Below are 22,617 nucleotides of genomic sequence, written 5' to 3' on the forward strand. Positions count from 1 at the left end.
AAGTGTTACGAGATACGATCTTGTAATTCGCGCAATAAAAATGGCGGGCAATAGAAATATTTTAATCTAGTCTTATTACATAAAAAAACTGACAAATTAGGAAATAGTGTAAAAAAATATTGTATTATGGTCATAATTATATATTTTAATCATTTTGAATAAATTCTTTTTCTTAAACATTTTAATATACTTTAAAAAATTATTATAAGCATTATACTGAACATACATAGTATATATACATATCTATATCTAATAACAAGAATATTAGTAAATATGAACCACTTTCGTGGCAGATATAAACTAATTTAAACGTATAATATATAATATACATTTAAATTCTTTCTTTCTATATTTAAATTTGTATTTTATACTGTTCTTTTTACGCATATCCTAATATATAGGACGTTTCCCTCGCTAGAGGCCTCAAAAGGAAATGTCGTCATTGGCCTGATCACTGTATGTTTGCATACATGAGAATTGGAAATAAGAATGTGAAAATAAGAACGATTTCAAATGAAACATATATACACAACACAGATGATGTCGCAATAATATCAGGTCCACGGTTTCTGCTTTGGGATTTCTAGTGAAACTCATCTTGCATAATCATTATGCAAATAGTATCTAAATATTTAAAAATATAATGAAATATATTTTTTACATATTTATAATGATAATTCTTACTTATATATAAGTAAGGGCTGTAAATGCAAATACAAAGTACGTATTTTTATAAAAGCAATTTAATCCATTACCATCATGACATAAAAAATAATTTTCTTAAAGAAAAAATTATTTGTGCTCCTAAAATAAATAAAATTAAATAAACTTATGAAAGTATTCCTATGTGTTTTATATACATATAATAAGCAATTTGCATCTAACTATTTTATATTTGCCACAAAACCAAGATCCCTAGGAATCATATATTGTTTTACTATTTCATCTGTTAATTTATTCCTAGCTTCCTGATGTGCAGCTACCAAAGGCTGTAATACTTCAATTAATTCTTTTTTAAGTTCTCCTGTTAAAATTTCTCCACTAGTATAACCCTGAAAGTTTATATATTATTATTATATACATATATATATATATACTTATATTTGTTAATACTAAGGAACACATTTTAATTTTTACTAAACTTACTTTTCTAAGTTGTTCTAATTTTTCATCATCCTCTAGGAAGAATCTTAACCACTGATATGATATATCAATATCACAATTGCCTCCTAATTGTCTATGTTCTTCAATAGTAGCTTGTCCTCCTGAGAATGCATGCTTGTTAATTTTATTCTTTATTTGTTTAGCAGTGTCTGTCAAAAATATTGCAGTATTGTTATCACTAGCTGACATTTTTGTTTTAGAGCCTTGTAAAGCTGGAAAGAATATAGAATGTAACAGGGCTGGTTTTGGAAAGCCAATTTTTGGTGCAACATCTCTTGTCATTCTAAAGTAGGGATCTTGATCTATAGCACATGGTATTAAACAATTAACTTTTGCATCCTTAAAAATAAAAGGAAAAGTTCCAGAAATTGCTGGAGCAGCTTGAGTTGGCGGAAATGAGATTTTTCCAATAGGATCACTGTCTCCAAATCCAAAAATGCCTTTCACTTGATTAAATGTAACACTTCTTTGTATTCTGATCATATTCTGATAAAATGCAGGATTATTTCCAATATGTTCTAAATTAGAAAAAATAAATGTATTCTCTGGTTTAAATCCAAGAGCAATAATGTCCTTTGCATTATTATAGGCCAATTTAATCGCATCTTCTATTTTTATGTTCTTCCATATTGCTTTCTCATCATCAGTTAGTTGTATGACTAATGGAACACGAAATACTTCTTGAAGCCATTTACAAAACATAAATGGTATAAGATGTCCTAAGTGTATAGAATCTGAACTAGGTCCTCTACCAGTATAAAGGTAAAAAGGTTTTCCTTGTTCATAAAGATTTAAGATATTATTCATATCTCGATGAGAGAAGAATATTCCTCTTCTAAGAAAATGATGTGGTTTCTGTCCTGTGATTTTCTCAAATCTCGCTAATAGTTCTCCATCAATTTTGGAACTTCCAAATCTTTCTATAATAACAGAGAGAAATCTTTTGAAAAAGTGAAATTATAAGCTAATGTGTATATTCACATATGCATGTTATTTTTGTCCTCTTTCAAAAAATGGGAAGTATTTATAATCTATGAAATGAAGGTAATAAAGCAACAGTATATTATTTTATTTTATGTGACAAAAATACTTTTCAAAGATTTTTATGAAAGATATTTTCTATGGAACTCACTAATAAGCTTATCATAATCAATTCCAGTCTCGTTTTTAGTTGCAACATTCCAAGGTGTCACAATATCCTCCTCATCCGCTTTGCCATTTAACGTTGACGTGTCAATTTCAATTTCTTTCGCTGTCATTTTTCTTTATATTTAATTATTTTCCGACTTTTAAGTACGATCGTGCAAAGATTCCTAGGAGAAAGATATATCATATGCAACGCAGAGTTGGTTACAAATCAACAGGGTTATGTCAGTCTCCGCATGCTATGTTTCCTGCGCACGCATTTGTACATTCAAGGTAAGAAATTTCAGTAATTTTTTCTGCAGTTACATCATATACAGTTGATTATAAGTATTATATTTATTAATTTTTATTAGAATATATTTAAATTTAATTATAATAGTTTTTGTGAGGTTTGAATTATCTAACAAATTATCTGTCAATATAGTAAGTTTGATATTGTATTTTGAACTATGTATTTGAAATACTAACGTCATCTCACGGTGATAAATTCAAATAAATAGTGATCTCCTTTATTATTAAATCATTTAATGTATTAATGTTTTTTATTGAAATTAGCTATTAGTTATAATCTACATAAAAATTTTGATTTTACAATTATTTTATTATTTCAATATACAATTAAACTGTAGGATAACTTATTACATCTAGTGAGTCTTGCCTAGTTAATGTATTATATCTTTTGGGTATATACAAAAACATATGTATTATGTTATATTGCGAATTATAATAAATATAAAACAAATCATAGCGTTAGCTTTTGTAATTTTTCTGTTTAAAATTATCTGAAAATTAATTTTATTCTAAAATATGTAAATATAAATAATAATTTGACGATAATGTGTTACAGATGTTTATGGGTAAAATGAATGTTATAGGATGCAAATTTGTTGTTAACTGGACGATATAGTAACGTATATTCTTTAATCAGTTTTATGTAAATTTGCAATTTGTGATTCTGTTTTTTATTTGGATATTTCGGTATTTACAAAGAGCGATAAAATGTTTTTTCATAAAAATATATCAGTGCCTCTCATTTTGACAAATGTTCTTTTATTTGTACAGAATTTCCAGTATTTATTATAGAGCGATATTAATCTATAACTTAAAATCAAGCATACAAGAATGAACCAAGATTTTCATTCGTTTGTTCCTCCATGATTTATACAAATGGAAGACACTTCATAGAACGAATCGTCGGTAAGGAACTAAAACTATGAAATCTGTTTTTACTACTGTACGTATAATTAAAAACTTGATTGTACATCGTTTGCAGTCGTTAACACAGTGAAGCGTTACCGTTTACTTTTAGAGATTTCTTTGCATTGTACTGAAAAGAAAATTTGAATTCAGACATCCGCGAGACAGGTAGTAAATCATATTTTACAACTTTCCATATAATATGATGTGAAATTTGTTGAGAATATAATAAATTCAGCTATACAGGGCACTTAAAAATATGCCGATGAGCATAGGATGCAAATAGAATTCGTAGAAACGAAATACGAAGAATTTATGAATCATAAAATCATGTTTTTTTATAAAATTATTAGCCTGTTCCTATCTATTTTACAAATATATATTACTCAAAACAATTAGAGCATTGCGTTTTTATAATATCTTTAGTCATATTTTTATCGAATGTCTAATGTATACGCTATTGAATTTTTGTTTTAAAAAACAAGTATCATTAAATAGTAAAATAATTTTACGAGGTAATTTCTTAATTGTTTTGAGTTATTATAAGCTACTGAAAATGGTGAACATTTATCCAAAATATGTAATTTTCAAAATTCACTTCTGTCAACGATCTCTTCCAAGTTTTCTAGGATGTCCTCATGAAGTTAAACTCATACTGTTGAATTAGTTTCCGTTTGAGAAATATTTTTACTATTACATACATCTGTATTATTCATTGAACTGAAAAATAGGGAGTTTCGCTTTCTATATGATCAATAGTATGTATAAGTAATATTTGCGCGCACATACACTCAAGCGAGTAGGGTAGGGGAGAATCTGTTTTAGAAAATATCGCAGATGTATGACAAAAATAACTTTGTCTCACGAAGAATCTTCTTGTGAACTTATATGTATATAAAAGTAGTTTCGATATTTCATTGGCATTGTGAATAGTTGAGAGGACGATGTAAGTCCCGAGATAATTTCCTTCTTTTCCTTTTTAGGAATCCGAACTAGTGAAGCGACTTTTTATGGCGACGCGATATAAAAATTAGATTTCGATAGATATTCATAAATCAATTTAAATGTCAGACCATCAGACTATGTGATTAACACGAGACATTATAAAAGAACAGAATCGATTATGTAGATGATATCTTATTGTATAATTACAAGCTACTAAGTCGAGGGCTGACGACATCCATATTAGAGTTCGTATATTGAAAACTTTTGGTCCTTACGTTCTCTCTACTGTACAATACGCTTAAATAAATTATATTGGATCTAAGATAATTCTTGCTTTCTGCTTTATCTTTTCTCGCGACAACAGCGAAACAACGATTTTTTCACGTTACTTTTTCTTTACTAAAACGCTAAAATATCTACATTCTCTGAGCATTGTTACAGAGGATCATTTTATCGTGTATTTGCCTCTAAAATGCCGATAATCAGGTTGCTTAGAATTTTGTGAGGATCGGAACGACGTTGATTTAAATTTCATATAATACATAACGGTACGTTTCATCATCTTGAACTGTTAATCATGTGCGTTAAATTAATTAAAATTCGATATGATTAAGTAACTAGTCGAAAGAGAAAATGGAAGTATGAAGTGGAATTTAAATATGGCATAAGTGAGACAGATCTTATTGGCTGTGCAAAAACAAACGTTATCCATCGATATTTCGTCAGAAAAACTTTTGTTCGCTTGCAAATTTTTAATCAGGTACATACATAAACGGTAATTGTAGTTCACTGTCTTCGTTTACTTGTTCTAGGAAAAAGGAAAGGTTTGTAAATCTTGCGCAATCCGCTTGGCACAGTGTTTCGGGTAACGTTTGAATAACGCTGAAATATGTTTAAGTATTGGCCAAGTCAACCGCCATTAGCGAGGCAAAATCTGATAAATATAATCAATATGACGTACGTTTTAAAGGGTATCTATAAATACAAATCGAACCATCGTTGCTTTTCCAATAGCGATCTCGCTTTATCAGTAGATGATTAATTTAATCAATTATACATTATTCATCAATGTTCCTCCTTTGACATTTTACGCTTTGAATTTTTTTTATTTATATTAACATAAGTATGTCAATGTGAATCATGTAATATATTACAAATTTATATAACGAATTTAATCCTAGGACTCCTTAGTCAGATAAAATTATTCGGAGCAGTTCCTCAATAAATTAATAAGTTTTCGTTTCCTTAAAGCATTCTGTCCAAACGATTATTGTAACTATTCTTAGGAGTTGAAGGATTAATTATCGTCAAACAATTATAGAATTTCCTCTCTCACGTGATCGTTCTATGATCTCGCTAAAGACACGTCGTACTATCACAGTCCAGCTTGAAAGTTCGATTCCATTATTTCACGATAATCTACGTCTCAGTATGTCTCGTTAGAATAAGATAGACAGAATAATTTCTCCATGCAGGCATCAGGCTATTATAAAAATACAGACGTGTAATCGTATCATTATGCAACATGGTATGTATACCGTAAAAATCCCAATTCGACGAGCAGAACATCGCAATCGAAAAACAATTCTAAGCAAAGGTTTCTTGTTTTATTTCACCATGTTTGTCTGAACAAACGATTAATTCTATTCACCAACTGCTTCGAAGCGTTCACAATAAATCTATACTCTGACACCGACACCACTGTCACCTTTTATTTCCGAAACGAGCTCAATGGTAGGAGTGCAGATTTCTGTAGGTGTCGGTGAGGCGAGCGGGGCCAAATGTGAATTCTTAATAGACATATCCTTTAGGATATAGTCCACTCCTGGTTTGATGCGCAATCTATTTCGATGTAAAGAGGGCTCTAATCTCAAAATCGCACACGATTTCGTCGATAGACAACCGTTTCGAAACATAGACTCTGTGGACTTGCTTTGTAGAACGTTCTCGATCGCTGGCTTTTTCAAATTGATCGTCGATCTGGAATTATAAGGAGACAGATTGTGTTCGGAATCAGGCGTGAATTCTTCATTTTCTTCGAACGATGTGAAGATTTCTGAATCAGGTACGGATGGAGCGCTAAAGAACGACTCGCGTAACGACGATGTCAAGGCGTCCGGACACATAAATGGATCGAGGGACGTCAGATCGTTGAGATCGCTGCCACTGTTACAGACCTGAAAATTGTTCACCGAGTAGGACGAAGGGAACGCCTGATGTTCGGTGACTACGTTGGACAGGATCTCTTGGCTTCTCGATGACTCTGACCATTTCGAGTCCGAGGGTCTTCTCGAGCTGAATCTCGTCGAATCGTGCTCAGCGAAGATCGGGTCTGGTAATCTCCCTTCTCGACATCTTTCTGAGTTTTTCAACAAGGCTTCGAATAGATCGATGGGTTCTATCGGTGCTATTTGACCCGACGATACCATATTATTTGAGGAACTATCGTGACTAGATTTGTTATTAATTGATTCGTGGTCTTCGCTATAATCTTCAATATTCAACAAGACGGATGGTATCACAGGGTCTGAGTGTCTAACTGGACTCCTCCTATTACCCATTGGAGATTTTAAGCAATCGATACTAATGGAAGGCTTCGATGTTTCAGAGTTTTTCGTGTCTTCTTCTTGTAGAGAAGCAAGAGGAAGTGGATCTATGGGACTCGGTGGTTCCGAGTGTATTGTCGGTACTGCCAGACTCTCCATGACTCTGTAAGGCTCTAACAATCTTACGTGCGTCATCGGTTCGATGGTATTGATCGATTCGGAATGTTTCAGTATTTCCATGTTCCTTCGCATTTGTAATACTTTGGAAGCTGGATCTATTCTGGGCTCCAAGTACCTCGGAGTATTATCCACATGAACAAGATTGGCTAATTTGTTCGAAGTAATTGTCATATGCTTCGGAGACGTCTTCTGTCTTGGGCTATCCAACAAGCTCGACCTTGTACTATCCGGAGTGGATGGCGGCGTGTAGTTGTTCTGAAGTCTGAGGTTTAGATTCGGACTGTTTCGATCGAAGGGACTATTAATCTTCAATCGCGGTCGTGGATAAATTTGAAGTCGCTTCTGATTCTCCAATTGTCGAGATAGCATAACGTGTTTAGCCAATCCACCCTCGTACTTATTATTGTGATCCAAATTCTGTACAGAGTATCTATGAGCTTCGGTGGTATTTCCACCGGTTGGAAGTCGAAGATTCACCTCTGAAGAGATTGCGGTCGCCGATTTGATATTAGGATCAGACATCGAACAAAGATTCGAATTTCTTCTTTTGCAATTGATAGGACTCAAACCGTTGTGGAAATCTTTCGTGTGCACTATGGGACTGTTAGCGCTTAGCACGGGGTCCGACATAGTATTCATTTGCAATACTTTGCGATTCAATGTTACGTCGCTCTTTAAATTCTGATAGGAGATGAACTTCGGTTCCGACGCCTTCGAAAAATTCTTACTAGTGAGCCTCTTGTGATTCAATCTTCTCAGGTGTCTAATTTTATTGAACGTTGGATCCAGAAGATACTTCAGATTTTTGATCTTGTCGATATTGTGATTTGAGTCGATCATGTGATTCCGATCGATGATGTACTTTAGATCAAGCATTTTCGTGAGATCGTGGATATTCTCCTCGACGATATCTGCTTGTCTACTCTCAGAAGACGTATGATCCATGTTCCTTTCTGGTGAGATGTCTGTGTGCTTTCCTGACACTTCCAGGCCTCGCCTGCTTGTGTATAAAGTTTTGTTTTGTTTTGTAGCGAAACAATCTTCCACAGGATGCCTTCTACCATCGTTGCTGTTGTTCACCTCGGCTAATTCCATATTCGTATTGGAACCGCGTCTCATTGGCGAACAACCGTAACGGCTGGGTGTCATTCCGAATAAAGCAACCAGCCCCTCGGTAATTTTACCCGCTGCAACCCTCATTTCGCCGTGATGGAAAGCGTAAATCCATGGATTCACGCCACTGTGCGCCATAATGGGCAGTCCAAGCCATACGACCGCCCATTTGGTAAGAATGTTGGTACCGCAAAAAATATCCAGCAGCATGCAGGTCTGTAAAGCAAATTTGCCTTATGTTAAGAAGGTAATTTCGATCTGCTTCGGTATTTGTTATTTGATCTTATGGGAGGGTTCTGATCTATACCGAACGATCAATGAGGAAATGGGAAGTAGTTAGAGCAGTTTATGTTAAGTTTTCTTTCAATTGATTTTGTTTATAATTTATATGATTTAAGTTTCTCCAATACTTCTCAAATTTATGGTAAGATGATGTATAATATAAGAGAGGAGAATATATTGAGGAAAAATGTAAGATTAAAAAACATTGGCCAAACTTCAGAAGATTTTGTCATTATCTTCATATATGTATGTTCCTCCTGTTCACTTGATATATATAGATTACGTTAATGTATTTATAACATTCAAAGCTTGAATAATACGCTTGAGCTACATCGTTATAAATGTGTCCATGTAATACGTGAACTAAAATGGGAATTATTTCTCTTGATCTTTGTTAGTGAAAGTTAGTAGATTGTGTATGAAACTAAAATCTATATGTATTTGAATTTTGGTGAATTTTATCTTTACATAGGATTTGAAGAAGTCATATAGGATATTATTAGTATGTCGTTCCAGATACATGATTGAAAAAAGACGCATAGTTTTTTCCGATGGCAAAGTCTTTATTTAGCCTGATTCTACTTATATAAATACTAATAACAGTATTAATGTGTTACGTATCTACTAATCTCGAAGATCTAAAAAATTCTGTAACAATTATCACATTACTTCTGTATTAATTGTTATTAAATCATTAACAATTATTTTTTCATTATATGATTGTATTGGTCATTTTGACTTTAAGATTAAATGCATATAAATTTTTACCGACAAAGATCTTTTTTATTGATACATATTTTAACAAATAAGTTGCAGTTGACAGTTCTTTGAAAAGTTTAAAATTTTTTTTATTGAGGTGGGGATATATAAAAGATTTTCCTATATTTGTAAACGCTTTGTAGCTTTTTATAAATGAACAACGCTTCTACCACTGGAGTGATAAATTGAACGATAAAATAAAAATTCGTAAAATTGTCTTGAACAAAGTTTATTCGATTAATTTATCGCGACGAATTTTCACAGAACTAAGAGGAAAAATCGCTAAAATCGCTTTACTCGTATTTATTAGTTTTATCATCCAATGAAATTGTTTATAATTATTGTCCTCTTAAGAGCTGTTCTTTTAACGATAAAAAAATAGTAGGTTATTTAGAACACTTTTCCAAGAGTTTTCCTCGAGCTCAACTTCTTTTTCTTCACAGTTAGAAGACACCCATTTCCGCAGCTTCTTCGTTACCACAATTTCGGAAGTTGTGTCGTTTTTCAACCCCCTTCTTCGTGAAACTTTTCCTCGTGGAATGGAGATTGACAGGTTACGGAAACCTCATTACCACGTCGATTCACGCAACATCAATCGATTACCAATGACACAAGGACGGAATTTACTATCAGTTAACTTTATTTTATTTTTGCTTTTATATATAAAAAAATGAAATATCAATTACTTAATTAAATTACAATTTACACACATAAAATATTTTATTTGAAAAAATAATTTTGTTCTTGGTCTAGGAGTACACATTCTTTTTCTGTTATAATCTGGGTCGAGCCAAGTTACAGTTTGAGTATTGGTTTTCGGATGCGGTAAAATTGCAAACAAATTGTGCCTCAAAGGTTTCATTTTGCAAATATAAAACGAAAAATTTGGTTTGCAAGCTGATGGTTCATGCACAGCTGCAAATTTATTTCAGAGAATATATTTAACGTTAGAAAATACAACGAGTATCTTAGTATATTTGTTTTGTTATTAACATTATTGTTCTGTTTATTATGACTTATGATTTATTATGTAGCAAAATCTACCTAGCTCATGTTAGGTTCATGTTACGCTAAGTTGTCACGTCGTTTGCTTCTTATTATATTAGTTAAAAACTGGTGATCTCATTTCAAAACTTTTTCTCTTTCATATTTGGCTTCGTAGAGTGCTTATTAAATTTTTTACATCATTCGCGTTATACGTATTTTCCTGAGCTATGGTTTACAAGTAATACTGTATTGCAACCTTTACGACAAGTAAACTACCCATTATGCGTTTTAATTGGAAATTAACATTTTTTTTCTCAAGTAATTAAAACCCGGTAACTAATAAGGGCGTAATGAAGGCAAACAAAAATAGCCAGTATAAAGTTATGCAACTATGCAAATGATGTATTCTAAACAAAATTTTCAATTAATTTTAAATTTTAGTTTCAAATATAACTTCCTTGAGATACATGCATCTTATAAATATAAAGCCATAATTATACCATACACTAATCGCACCTATGGAATTTTCAATTCTTATGCAGGTACAAAGTGCAAAAAGATACAAAACCTGACTAGGAGATTACACAAAATCTGATTGAAAGAATGCAAAATCGAATGGTTAAACTACTGTCTTCATCAACATAGGGGACATACACTAATTTGGATTTTGCTTGAGATACAATCAGAGGACAAAATTGGACTGGGAAACATCATTTGATGTAATTTTATATATTTGCAATAATTTAAAAATGTCTAAATACTTACAAATTTGGTGTAACGCGCAGTGTAGAAATATAAAATACAAAGAAACATAATCTAAGGAGAAGTACGTATTTAACATGCACACCATGAATTTTTAAATTTTACATTAGAGTTACGTTACGAGCATGCATGCCAAGCAAAGTAGAAATGATGTTGCGTAACTCCGATATGCAAGTAGTACGAGAGTAATAATAGCGAAATAACGTACGCTGACATTGCGCGTCGAAAGGAATGCTAATTTATAAGAATTTACGCGCATAGGGTGGTTCGTTTACAAATGGAGATCTATCTGGTGACCGTGTGTGGTCGCATAGGAGACCATTTACTCACTTGAAAGGGAAGCCAGAAGATGAGAAACGCGCCGACCGTGACTGCCAGTGTTTGACCGTAACGCGGTAATGCCAGGGTCTGCGTTTGGTGTCTGAACGATAGTTCTACCGTGTAAATCGCACGTGCGTGTGCACGTGCCACCAGATACACGTACATGTAGCAACCGAGGAGAACGAGAGCACTGGGTGCCCATACTGCCACTACCAGGAACACCCTTACTGGCGGGAGCACTGCTGCACCAAACCTGCAGTTGCCACTGTGACAGAAAGCAAATTAATTTCACTCGTTAGTTCATCGATCGAGTTATATAATTGCGTCGATTCGAATATCGTTTGATTAGATGCTGCACGCGCCTGTTAATTTTCGTTACACGTGTGCCAGATGCTTCGGCAAGGTTAAGGCCTGCTTGTCAATTCCGTGAAATTTTTTTGGAAAGTGCTTTATGATTAATTTCAATGATTTGCTTTATTGATTTGCAATTTTAGGTTGTTTATTAAAGATTCGAAGGAATGTGAATTATTTAAAGTATGATACAGCTATCCTGTTTAATATACAGTGTAATGATTGATTTTATCTACTTGGTATTTTGATTTTCAATGCTATGAATAGTTTTAAGAAATCATAAATTACTTAATATAAATTCAAGAAGAATGTGGATTATTTGAAGTGTTGATACTGCTGTATTTTAAGATAGTAGCGTGCTAATGATTGAGTTTAACCATTTGGTATAGATCGTTTTGGAATTCTATGATTTAAGAGTTTAGGTCAATGATCGCTATTTCTTTAAGACGTTTGTTTATTCAACTACTAAATCGGAAGATAATTCTTTCTTCGACTACGTTTCATAATTATTTACCTTTACTTGAAAAAATTAATGGGGTTATGTAAACTTTGTAGATGTAATCTATCGTTTGATGTTTAATGGATACAAGGAGATTAGATTGCGTTTATTATAGTAACGCAAACGTGACACGCGGCGCGGTTAAAATAACATTACTCTATATTGGTTGGATAACCATGCAATTCATGCTTCAATCCGTGACTTTTACTGTAAATCATGCATATGTTTCCTGCATATTGCATCGTAATCCTATTAAGGCACGGTTGTAATTCAGGGACCAATTGTCGATCCCAATAAAGCATCGCGTAAAAAAAGGAGAGTGATAAATCTTAATTCAACTGATAATTTATTATAGAATTGATTGTGTACATATATTTAATTTGTGCACATTTCATTTTTATATTCGAAAGAATCTTTCTATTCTATTTTATATTATGTTACAGTGGAACTACAAAACTGTAACACGTAAAATGAAGATAGAATAGGAAATCAAAGCACGCATGCATCCCTAATGAACTTCACATTTTGTTACGTTTCGACGAAGTATGCAAAAAAAAAAAAAAGAAGTAGAAAATTAACTACGTTTGTTTACAGGAACAGAAATTGGCCTTGCTATTTTTTTGCACAGTCGGTGCAAAATGTGAAAAAGGCGCAGGCTCGATTGGAACACATGATTGTATTTCCTAGTTTTATACTACTGTTCGTTCGTTCCATCGGTTGTTTGAGGAACGTGACTAGTGAGCAATCTGATTTTAGCAATTTTCGAAATGTTTGTTCAATAGGATTCAACTGCTGTGCAGAATTAGCAAAAGTTCCTACCGCGTGCATTTTAATTTATAACAATACTCACAGGAAATTCTGATTCTCGGAAGAATTAGTTAAGTTAATTAGATAAAATAAAAGAAATTTAGTTACAAACCCCGCGTTTTTATTTAATTAAACTTATTCTACGCGCTTTCAGAGTAAGCTTTTCATTGACAAAAAATAACTATTAAGACATTAAAATTTTTCAAAATTTTTGTACCAATTTTTCAACATTTTTAATTCAATTATTCAGTAATTTGTATTCTAAAAATTTCTTATCACTTTTAACTCACATTTATTTATTCACTGACCTTTATACTTTCACTCTTCGAATGAACATATTCTTTATGTTATAAACAATGCAATTTATAATCTTTTCCAACATAAGAAAATCCTATAACATTTGAATTTAATTAACAAACGAGAATTCAAAGTGGTAAGAGATATACATGTCAGAAATGAAGATTTCCAATAAAAACAATAAATCTATTTGTTTTCTTCACCACGTATATAATCTACCACTTGACCGGTATTGATTTTCAGCATTCACCATCTTTACAGAATTACCTAAAGAATAAATTAATGTTTATAATTATTAATTATAAATTAATGTTAATAACATTTACTTCCATTATTTAAATTTATTGTATTTATTTCTATATTAGGCTTTCATCTTTTGTAAACACAATCTAATTAGCTCATATACAGACCTACAGATAAACCTACATGCTCAAATAACTTATTCTATCACTTACAACATTTTTCATCGTGAATTTCCACATGGAATTTATATCCGTTTGACCATTTCTACTAGAAAATGTTTTTGCCATTTACATTGTTTACTATATCGGTTCATTAATGAAACTAAAACTAAAAGAAGATTGAAGCGGTTCTCACCTGTGTGGTTGAGTTTCTCCTGCTATTTTGGCATAGATCAAAGGCGAGAGGCCGACAACGATCGCGTAGATCCAGAACACGGCGATGTACTTCTCGATGCTGCTGTGAGTGATGATGTTCTTGTACCTGAGGGGCTGTGCAAGCGACGTCAACCGGTCTACAGCGATTGCTACAGTCACCAGCACGCTCACGCTGCACAGTGCAATCATGATGCAGTATGGTACGATGCACGACGTGGAAACGCCATTTTCCGGCAGCCCAGATAACTCTAGCTGCATCCCAAAGGGCATGAACACACCGACCTGCGTGCAAGTAATATCCGATTTGCATATGCTGGATGATTAGAGGCGAGAATCATCTCTACAACCTCTTTGGAACTTACTCTATAAACAACAGACATTGGGCAAAATGAAAGTTTTATAATAAACGTACGTATGTTTCAAAGCGTTCCTTAACGTTTACGTTTGAAGTTCGTGTAGAACGCAAAATTAAACAGAGTTCAAAGCCATTTTCAGTAGTAATATTGCGAACATTCTCTAAAGAGGAATTATTCAGAAGGGTAAGTTGCTGTATATTGAGGTATTATAACGGAGTGTGCTTTAGGTTATTAGCAGCAGGTGACAACGTATACGTGGTCTGTTTCTAGGTTGAACTGTTCAACACAAACTATTTTGATGTACGATCAGATTGTAAGATCACCTCTGTTTTGATATAGTCTATGATCAAGTATAAGAAATGGTGCCGTATCGATAAAGGTTTATTATGTTGAGCCAGAATGATTTGAATTTTTTTATAAACCACCCATGATAACGTTTAATTATCACGATTTACGTTTATGTTGTCTGTATTCGATTATATCATATAAATTATATAAATTATTTGTATTTATCGTATACATAAAATATAAAGGAGTTTGATTGATTAATTTTGGGTAGCCCTGTATACTAAAAGTGAAACGTGTCAACATCAATCGCAGCGGAAGGACTATCGTACGAGTTGCAACGGGGATAGAACTCTCGCCTCGTCCCGTTTTCTGATTGATTAGCTGACTAATTAAAATATCCCGTTAGACGATCAATCTCAAGAAACAATGGGGCACTTCAATGTTGATATCTCCTTTGAAATGGATTCTAATAAAAGCCCAGTGTTAACAATATTGCTCTATAATTCTTTACTTTCTATTTTTAACTTGATTAAGTCATTTAATTTAATTAATTTATTATTGAATAATATTATTTTATCGACAATATTTGAATACTACAGGCGAAGAACATGATAAGTCAAATTTCCTGTTTTTTGTCAAAATTCAGTATGTCGTCAATAAATTCTAAATCGAAACTATTTTCTATTTAATTTGGAGATTAGATGTGCTTTTTTGTTACCATTCTGAACACTAAAAAAATACCAAGGATATTAATTGTATAAATTAATCTCTTTTAAGACATTGTGAATTTATCACCTATTTTCAAAAGAATTAATATTTGTTTTCAGCCAATAAGTGACATAAAAGTAAAGAAAACTGTGTGGTCGTCAACTACATCATATTAAAATTCTTTTGTTTAATTATAGGGTGATATTAAAATTAAAAACTAAAAAAAATATACCTGTCATGTTTCTTCTCCTATGGTTTCTATTTACTAGAGAAAGAAGGATAAAAAACTGGACTAATTCAACACATCGATGTCGATCGCGTCTCAATGGTAGTTAAAATTATTTGATGGCTTACCCCAAAGTCGCTGACGGCCAAAGAGACTAGTAGATAATTGGATGCAGTCCGTAACCTTTTGTACTTGTAGAAGGCAACCAGGATAATGGAGTTCCCGATGATGGTGATCGGTGATAAAATGAAGACTATCGACACCGCCAAAACCATCGAAACGGGATTGACGTCCAACCGTGTATCGATCTTGGTAACCGTCGGTATAAGAGCGGTCGTCAATTCCCCGGAAACGGTGGACAGCAACGGGTCCGTAGCGGGCGTTGACATTGTAATTTAGAAGCTTTCCGCGCGTTTCCCTTCGGCTCTGCGTCTTCAAGTGAGATTCCGCTCGTAAACGTGTCCCTCGTAGGACGACATGACGCAATCACCAGATCACGTCAATGAAAATTTCGTGAAAATCTTTAATTGCCCGATAATAACCTCGTACTTTCGGCGTATCGCCCGATGCGGAAGTCTTCTAAAAATTTTATCGAATATTATTTTATCGAAGAATTCTTTTCTACCCCGAGGGTCATCGACTTTTAAATTCAGAACACACTCGGCGCAAAGAGTCAGGACATTTTTTAATTTCTAACAAAATGTAACCTAATTTTGCGGTTATTTTTTTAAATTTTCTATGAATGCATAAAAATTCACAGTTTGCTAATGGCAAAGTTATTCATGTTTCACTTCCACATACTAACTTGTTAGTATGTTATTATGTTATCTATAAATCTAGGTTTATAATTAAAAGTCTAAAATTCGTAATTTAAAAAGACAGTTGTAATTAAAGACTAAAACGAAGAGGAAGAAATTCTTCTATTTGAGCCACATTGAAATCAAACTGGTTAACTATTTATCTATCTTCCTCAGAAGTTAAACACTAATTACGTATTCTAGAAGTAAGATAATAAATGTTTCAGAAAGTGATATTGATAGGTTTGGTTAAGCTTTTAAGTAAGATATTTATATTCTCTCTAAGAACTCTCATTTCTATATTATAAACGCGATATTTTACACTTGGAAGCTGTTTCGTTCTCGAGATAAAAGAGTAACGATCAATTTTACTAACCTTTTGTGCTTTTACAGGAATCTTCTGGAGCCATGGTACAAGTTTGACATCCGCCACTAAAGGAGAAACGTCGTTATTTCAAATCGTGTGATTTAGGGTCCTGACGATAAATTCCTCGTGAGATCAGCATCGGTTTGGAACTACGTTTCGCATCGGAAATGGAGGCCGGAAATCGCTCGATTTGGGTAATGTACAACCTTGGCCCGTTTTCTTTTCACACCGTTTGGCCTCGACTTTTACGACTTGCGCGACATCACCTATGCCTCGAACTTCCTGAAGACAAACATCCGCATTCTGTCACACGATTGCCTTATATTACCGAATGTTTTTTTACGGTTCGTGAAACGTCGTTTGCTTGATAAGTATCAGATACGTACGATTACATGCAACAATTATAGATACAGTACGTATATTTATCGTGCTTTTAGAACACGTTACATATATGAAAGGATTACCTGGTAGAATGTTTTGTAGCCACTGTATAATATCATGTGTAATGACTAGTCTGCGGATGTTTATGTATATTTGGAAAATTCAAGAATGCCGAATCCTACAGAATGTATAAAATATGCAAAAGTATATAAAATATTCAAAGTAGAGAACTTATTATAATATTGTATTTGGTACATGGACTAAATTTTTATCTAGGTTCAATTTCTTTAGTTATGTTTACACAAGCATAAAAATGCATAAACATCCGTAGTCTACTATTGGTTGTTGAAGAAAAAGAAAAAGATAATAAAACTAAGAAAGAAAAAAGTAATTTCCGTATTCCTCCAATACTTCATTATAGTAAAATGTGTAACACAAAACTCGTAGAAATAGAGGTAAACAGCAATGTTCATTGCATTCGAAGAGTAAAATTGGCTTGTTGGGTACATTAAATCGAGCTTGGAAGAAGCTCTAGCAAATACGAGCACCATCGATCAATCGGAAAATTCTTTTATTTGATTCTCGGTTCTTTAACATTACAGATAACTTGGAAACTTTTATCCGCTCACGTTTTGCATATTCATTAGACGTTTTATCAATCGATTATATTTTACATCTCGGTTCTCGGATAATCGTAATAAATGTTTAGTCCTTTTGTTACGCCACAAGGCTTACCATAGGCCGTGTCTCTAACCGCCGCTCGTATTACTACAGTGTCGTAGACAGATCGTCTTATAGGATTGGCGAAATATATACAATGCAGCGACAAGCGCATAGTTGTCATCAAGCATTGAGTTCTAGAAACGTTGATTTCGGTCCGTTATTTTATCCACACAAAGAAAGTGGCATACGTGATCATAGGCGTGAACGGTGGCGTGACCCGAACGTAGTTGGGGGTCGTTTCCCAGAGAAGACAAAGAAAAGATCGAAGGGCAATCAATCTCATTTGAAGATTCTAACGGCATACATCGAGAGGTTCTGACGAATAAAATTAAAGTCGCTAAGTCTAACGAATATATCGAGAGATATCATAAAGTCGGGTCGAATTTCTGTAACACATTAATTGTATTCATCGCTAAATAATTTGTGACGTTTTTATTATAATATTGAATATTTTTCTTCGGAAAAACCAGCTGTTTCGCGAGGCACATCTGCTTTCTCCGTAATTAGCACGAGCGTGCAACAAACCCAAGGACCGTTCAAAGGACCATCCATAAACCGAAAATACTTATGTGAATAGAAGTTAAGCTAATAAGATTTGGTTTATGGTGGTTCCTTGGGTTTATTGTGGGTCAGTGGAACGAGGGGTAGGCCTTGGCGGCCAAACCGAGAGGAACGTGTCGCACGGATGACCTCGCGCGACGTAACAATCTCGATGGACAAATGGACGGAAGCACTTTCACAGCTCTGATATTTCCGCACATATACACTATTGATTGCTTATAAGTAGTATTATTAAATATTAAATTGCATTGCTTATAAATATCGGGATACTCTCGTTGATTTGAAAGGAAAGAAATGGGTTGTGTGTCAGTTCGCTTAGAATAATTAAATTAATTAAAATAATAATGAGTAAAAGTTATTATTTATAATATTTTGTATAAAAAAGTGACAAACTATAAATTGAAATTACAAGAACTTAAATATCATTGTTCCTATAATTATCGCAGTGTTCTTGTCTATCTGAAAGAAGTTTCTTTATCTGACATAGAACATACCATATTTTAGAAATTAAATTATCCGGGCGTAGAAAGCTTTCAAAAATATCAAGATAGTTCTACAATTTTTAAATATGACTATAATATTTTATTTCAGATGCAAATTATATTATTTTCTAAAGCTTAATTTTTTATCACATGGTAATATTCTGCCATACATAGTTGTAGCAATAATAAATAATAAAATCAATACAAGTTCTTTCATCCGTAATTTTCTAATTAAATTACACCGCATCGAACGTGAGAGAGTATCTACATTCTTTTTATAAAAGTTAAATAGAGGTTTCCTGCTATTGTTAACACATACGATTTTTTATTGTGACAATATACATTGTTTATTTATCAAACCAATGTACACTGTTCGTTAAAAATCATAAGTGTATTAAATTCCAATATCCGTCGACTTTTGAAGTCCTTGGAACAATTATGTGCGATAGCATACATACATATACAAACGACAATTGTTTTAGTCAGCTTTTGAACATCAAACGTACTCTATTGAGTTATAATCATACTATTGCTTAAAAATTATGTGTCTTGAATTTAAATTATTCAAACAATATCCACCAACTATCCTTCACTGAGCAGTAGTGTACGTATTCAGACGAAAAATATATTTGGGTAGTACTTGAATATGAAGCATACACTGTTAGGTGCGGATGATACGAATGGAACAAGTCCTGTCCAGCGTTGAAGAAAGGCAAACCTTATATACACGGGCCGGAGTAGATTATATTCGACCGCACGTTTTCCATTATCTGAAATTTGAAATTCGGATATGGATGATGTTAACGCTTTCAGAGACAAATGATCAGCGACGGGTTAACCGCTCGAACCTCGAGCGAGAGAAGAACTTTTTGAGCTCATCAAAATCACCGTATAAGAGCGATTCAACGCGTTTCTCCTCGCGCACAGCCATTTCTTTCCCTGTGTCCGTGACGATGGAAATGTTTAATGAATTCGGCCGAGCGAAATCGTATTTTCAGATGGAGCTGTTGTCCATTATTGACATTTTCTCGGCGCTAGGACATTGTAATTATGCCGAGCATAATGTTCTTGAATGCTTTAATGCGATTTTACGGTTATAGCGTGCTATTTAATTGATCGAGTACTCGCTTGGGAATATAATGCGTTTGTCAAGGGATCGCTGATTTCGCAATCGTCATGCCTATGCACGATATAATGATAAATGAAACGTAAATGAATTATGGGTGTGAATTTCAGAGATAGATGGTATTTAGGAAAATCAATAGAGCAGAGTTAGGAATTTCTGAAGGTTTATAGTGGTTAAAAGGTTAAATTACTTTTTCGAGTTCTATATTATATTTACAACTGACCTTATACAATCAATCGATAAATATGATCAATGCGAGAGTTAGATTAATTTTAATTTCTGTAAATATAAATGTAACATAATTCATACCTACAGTACGTGTCGTAATATTTAGTAGATAAAACGAATCTCTATTAGATTTTATTTTTTTAACCCTTTCATATCCGAAATTCTTCTAATGATACTATGTTTATAAAATTATCAATTCATCAAAATTTCATTCAAAAATTCATCATCACATACGAATTTGCACAAATATCCGCAGTTTAATAATTAAATCCATGGTAAATGGCAATTATACTTAAATTTTGATTGTAAAATCTATTTCATTATAACGCTTTTCATCACATTTTATTTTAATTGAGTCATTAATTCATTTTATCCTACAATTCTGATATGTATTATGTAATATTGTCATGCTAAATATGTTTAGTAAATAATAAAAAAAAAAAAATATTACAATCGGTACAACTTTTGCGGGATTTGTAGGTCATGAATACATATTTATCGAAACTTCTACTTCGTAAATCGTCGGTAGTTGGTTATTCGGTTCGGTTCTAGCTCAATTTCAACCCTTCTCTAGCTCGACCACTTGCAATTTAAAGCCTTTCACTTTGATGTTTAGTCGAGAAGTTGAAATTACTTTTCCAGAACTTGTTAAGCCAACATTGACGTTCTTTAATATTCAACATGTTTCTGTAAACTTTGCTTATTCCCTAACGGGACATCTTCTTTTATTTGTTTAATAGCATAACTATTATTTTGTATAAAATATTAATTTGTATAATAGCGTAACTATTGTATAAAAAAATATTAGTTATATCTATACTTATTTATTCAAAACGTCAATTGTTTCGAAATTCGTGGAAAAATTTCCCCAAACACAATCTAATATAACTTCTTCTGATATAGATACCATACATATAACTAATCATCTGGAGATGATAAGGGCAGTACACGAACGTCAGGTTACTCGTCTACTTCGATAGTATGTACCGTGTTTTCTCTCCTGGCTTTCTAAATTATTTTTTCATGCATCGTAAGGCAGCTTCAGTGGGCGTTACATGGAAGGTTCGAGGTCGTTTAATCATTGGAACAGCTCTTCGTCGAACAAGATGGATTTTGATGCTCGGATCGTTTGCTTATCGACCTTGCATGAAAATGGCAAATTTCATAAAACGAAGAATCGATTGAACTCTTTTGGTTTCCACCTTAAAGATTCTGGCTTTTTAATCCATTTTAATGAAACTATTAATGAAACTATCCTCTAAGGAAATGTAATTGGTCATATCTTTAGTACTTTAAATTCACTTCGAGCAGGGTAAGTAACATAATCCTACACAAAGATATTTCGAGTCAGGCTACTTTGGAAGATTATTGTTGTTGCTGCACAATTGTAATCGTTTTATTCGATAATAATTGTTTATTAGGTATTAATATTAGCATTAGTACCAAAGAGAAATTAAACTGAAAGATACATGGAAAACCCAGATTTTGTCAAAATACTTTACAAAATATTATTCAGATAGTAAAAAATATACCGTGATAGATATATAAAATTCCCATGAAAAATTGTGGATTAGTTATTTCAATCACTCTGACAGTTGTAACAAAGTGTATATGATGATAAAAGAATAATCGTCACGTTGATGCTGCATATCTAGCTATATGCTACTTCAGATAAATATTTTACCAAGTATGGCTGACAACAATAAAGGATGATTCACCAATTTTTACAATGCTATCAGCACTGTACTACCAGTACTGGATCTATAACAACTACAATTTCGGTTTCTTCTTCTTATCTTCATTTTTTCTTTTTTAATTTTTGAGGTAATTTTGAGGCATTCAATAATTATCCGATATAGAAATGAATGATATTTTAATGCATAAATCTTGCGGATCGGCTTGTTGCAGTAAATTTTCAATTAAAATGATATCATTATCAGATTCATTTTACTAAAATAATTGACAATAAGACATAAATTTCTATTACTTATAACCTGACACTATTCCAGACTACAATACTTATTCTCCACTCACTAGTTATTCCTCGACATATATAATACAAGCTCTTTGAAACTCTTCAATAATTGTGAAACCAAACATATTTCTCTTATCACATAAAGTATTTAGGTTTCAGCTTATTATGCAATACTTTTAAAACTCGTGTGGATACATATTATATAAAATATAAATTCACAGGAGGAAGAAATATCATCGTTATAAATACTCACTTACAAAGGAAAACCAATTCTGAAAACACTAACAATTTCCGGGAAAATCCATTATACCGTAGCGTCGTGTAGACTGATATCTTTGAGACTGATGACTTTTTAATATCGTCCTAACGTCACGATTATCCTTCATAAGAATATCAAAGGAAATCTACGCTTCGGCGGCCACGTTA

The 22,617-nt window shown here is 33.0% G+C and overlaps 2 protein-coding genes and 2 long non-coding RNA genes across 4 annotated transcripts in view; 1 reads left to right on the plus strand and 3 right to left on the minus strand.

Moving 5' to 3' along the window:
• Window positions 1-725: 725 nt before the first annotated feature.
• On the minus strand, window positions 726-2,554 carry LOC132912411 (tryptophan--tRNA ligase, cytoplasmic). Its single transcript, XM_060969802.1, has 3 exons — window positions 2,297-2,554; window positions 1,147-2,084; window positions 726-1,052 (listed from the first exon to the last, which is right to left on the minus strand). The coding sequence occupies exons 1-3, from the start codon at window positions 2,421-2,423 to the stop codon at window positions 885-887; spliced, it is 1,233 nt and encodes a 410-aa protein (XP_060825785.1). The 5' UTR covers window positions 2,424-2,554; the 3' UTR covers window positions 726-884.
• LOC132912420 (uncharacterized) lies at window positions 2,470-5,371 on the plus strand. The gene is made up of 2 exons (XR_009659208.1): window positions 2,470-2,583; window positions 3,158-5,371. It is a non-coding gene; the product is annotated as an uncharacterized LOC132912420 (long non-coding RNA).
• A 519-nt stretch (window positions 5,372-5,890) lies between these two features.
• LOC132912402 (uncharacterized) lies at window positions 5,891-16,027 on the minus strand. The gene is made up of 4 exons (XM_060969782.1): window positions 15,680-16,027; window positions 13,954-14,255; window positions 11,412-11,667; window positions 5,891-8,507 (listed from the first exon to the last, which is right to left on the minus strand). Exons 1-4 carry the CDS (start codon window positions 15,938-15,940, stop codon window positions 6,132-6,134), a joined length of 3,195 nt encoding a protein of 1,064 aa, XP_060825765.1. The 5' UTR covers window positions 15,941-16,027; the 3' UTR covers window positions 5,891-6,131.
• A 16-nt stretch (window positions 16,028-16,043) lies between these two features.
• LOC132912417 (uncharacterized) overlaps window positions 16,044-22,617 on the minus strand; it is a 104,232-nt gene continuing 97,658 nt past the window's right edge. The window contains exons 3-4 of the long non-coding RNA XR_009659205.1: window positions 16,725-16,997; window positions 16,044-16,130 (exon numbers count right to left, since the gene is read on the minus strand). This is a non-coding gene — a long non-coding RNA (uncharacterized LOC132912417). The remainder of the gene's footprint in view (window positions 16,131-16,724; window positions 16,998-22,617) is intronic.

The sequence above is a fragment of the Bombus pascuorum genome, chromosome 12 (assembly GCF_905332965.1).
Source record: "Bombus pascuorum chromosome 12, iyBomPasc1.1, whole genome shotgun sequence".
NCBI classification, from domain to species: Eukaryota; Metazoa; Arthropoda; class Insecta; order Hymenoptera; family Apidae; genus Bombus; species Bombus pascuorum.

Bases quoted from the DNA above. Each gene is read 5' to 3' on its own strand.
- LOC132912411 (XM_060969802.1), bottom strand. From the start codon at position 2,423: ATGACAGCGAAAGAAATTGAAATTGACACGTCAACGTTAAATGGCAAA. The intron at 2,085-2,296 runs GTGAGTTCCATA...CTGTTATTATAG, and splicing joins TGATTATGATAAGCTTATTA to AAAGATTTGGAAGTTCCAAA. The intron at 1,053-1,146 runs GTAAGTTTAGTA...ATAAACTTTCAG, and splicing joins AATTAGAACAACTTAGAAAA to GGTTATACTAGTGGAGAAAT.
- LOC132912402 (XM_060969782.1), bottom strand. From the start codon at position 15,940: ATGTCAACGCCCGCTACGGACCCGTTGCTGTCCACCGTTTCCGGGGAA. The intron at 14,256-15,679 runs GTAAGCCATCAA...ACTTGCACGCAG, and splicing joins TGGCCGTCAGCGACTTTGGG to GTCGGTGTGTTCATGCCCTT. The intron at 11,668-13,953 runs GTGAGAACCGCT...TTTCTGTCACAG, and splicing joins GGAGAAACTCAACCACACAG to TGGCAACTGCAGGTTTGGTG.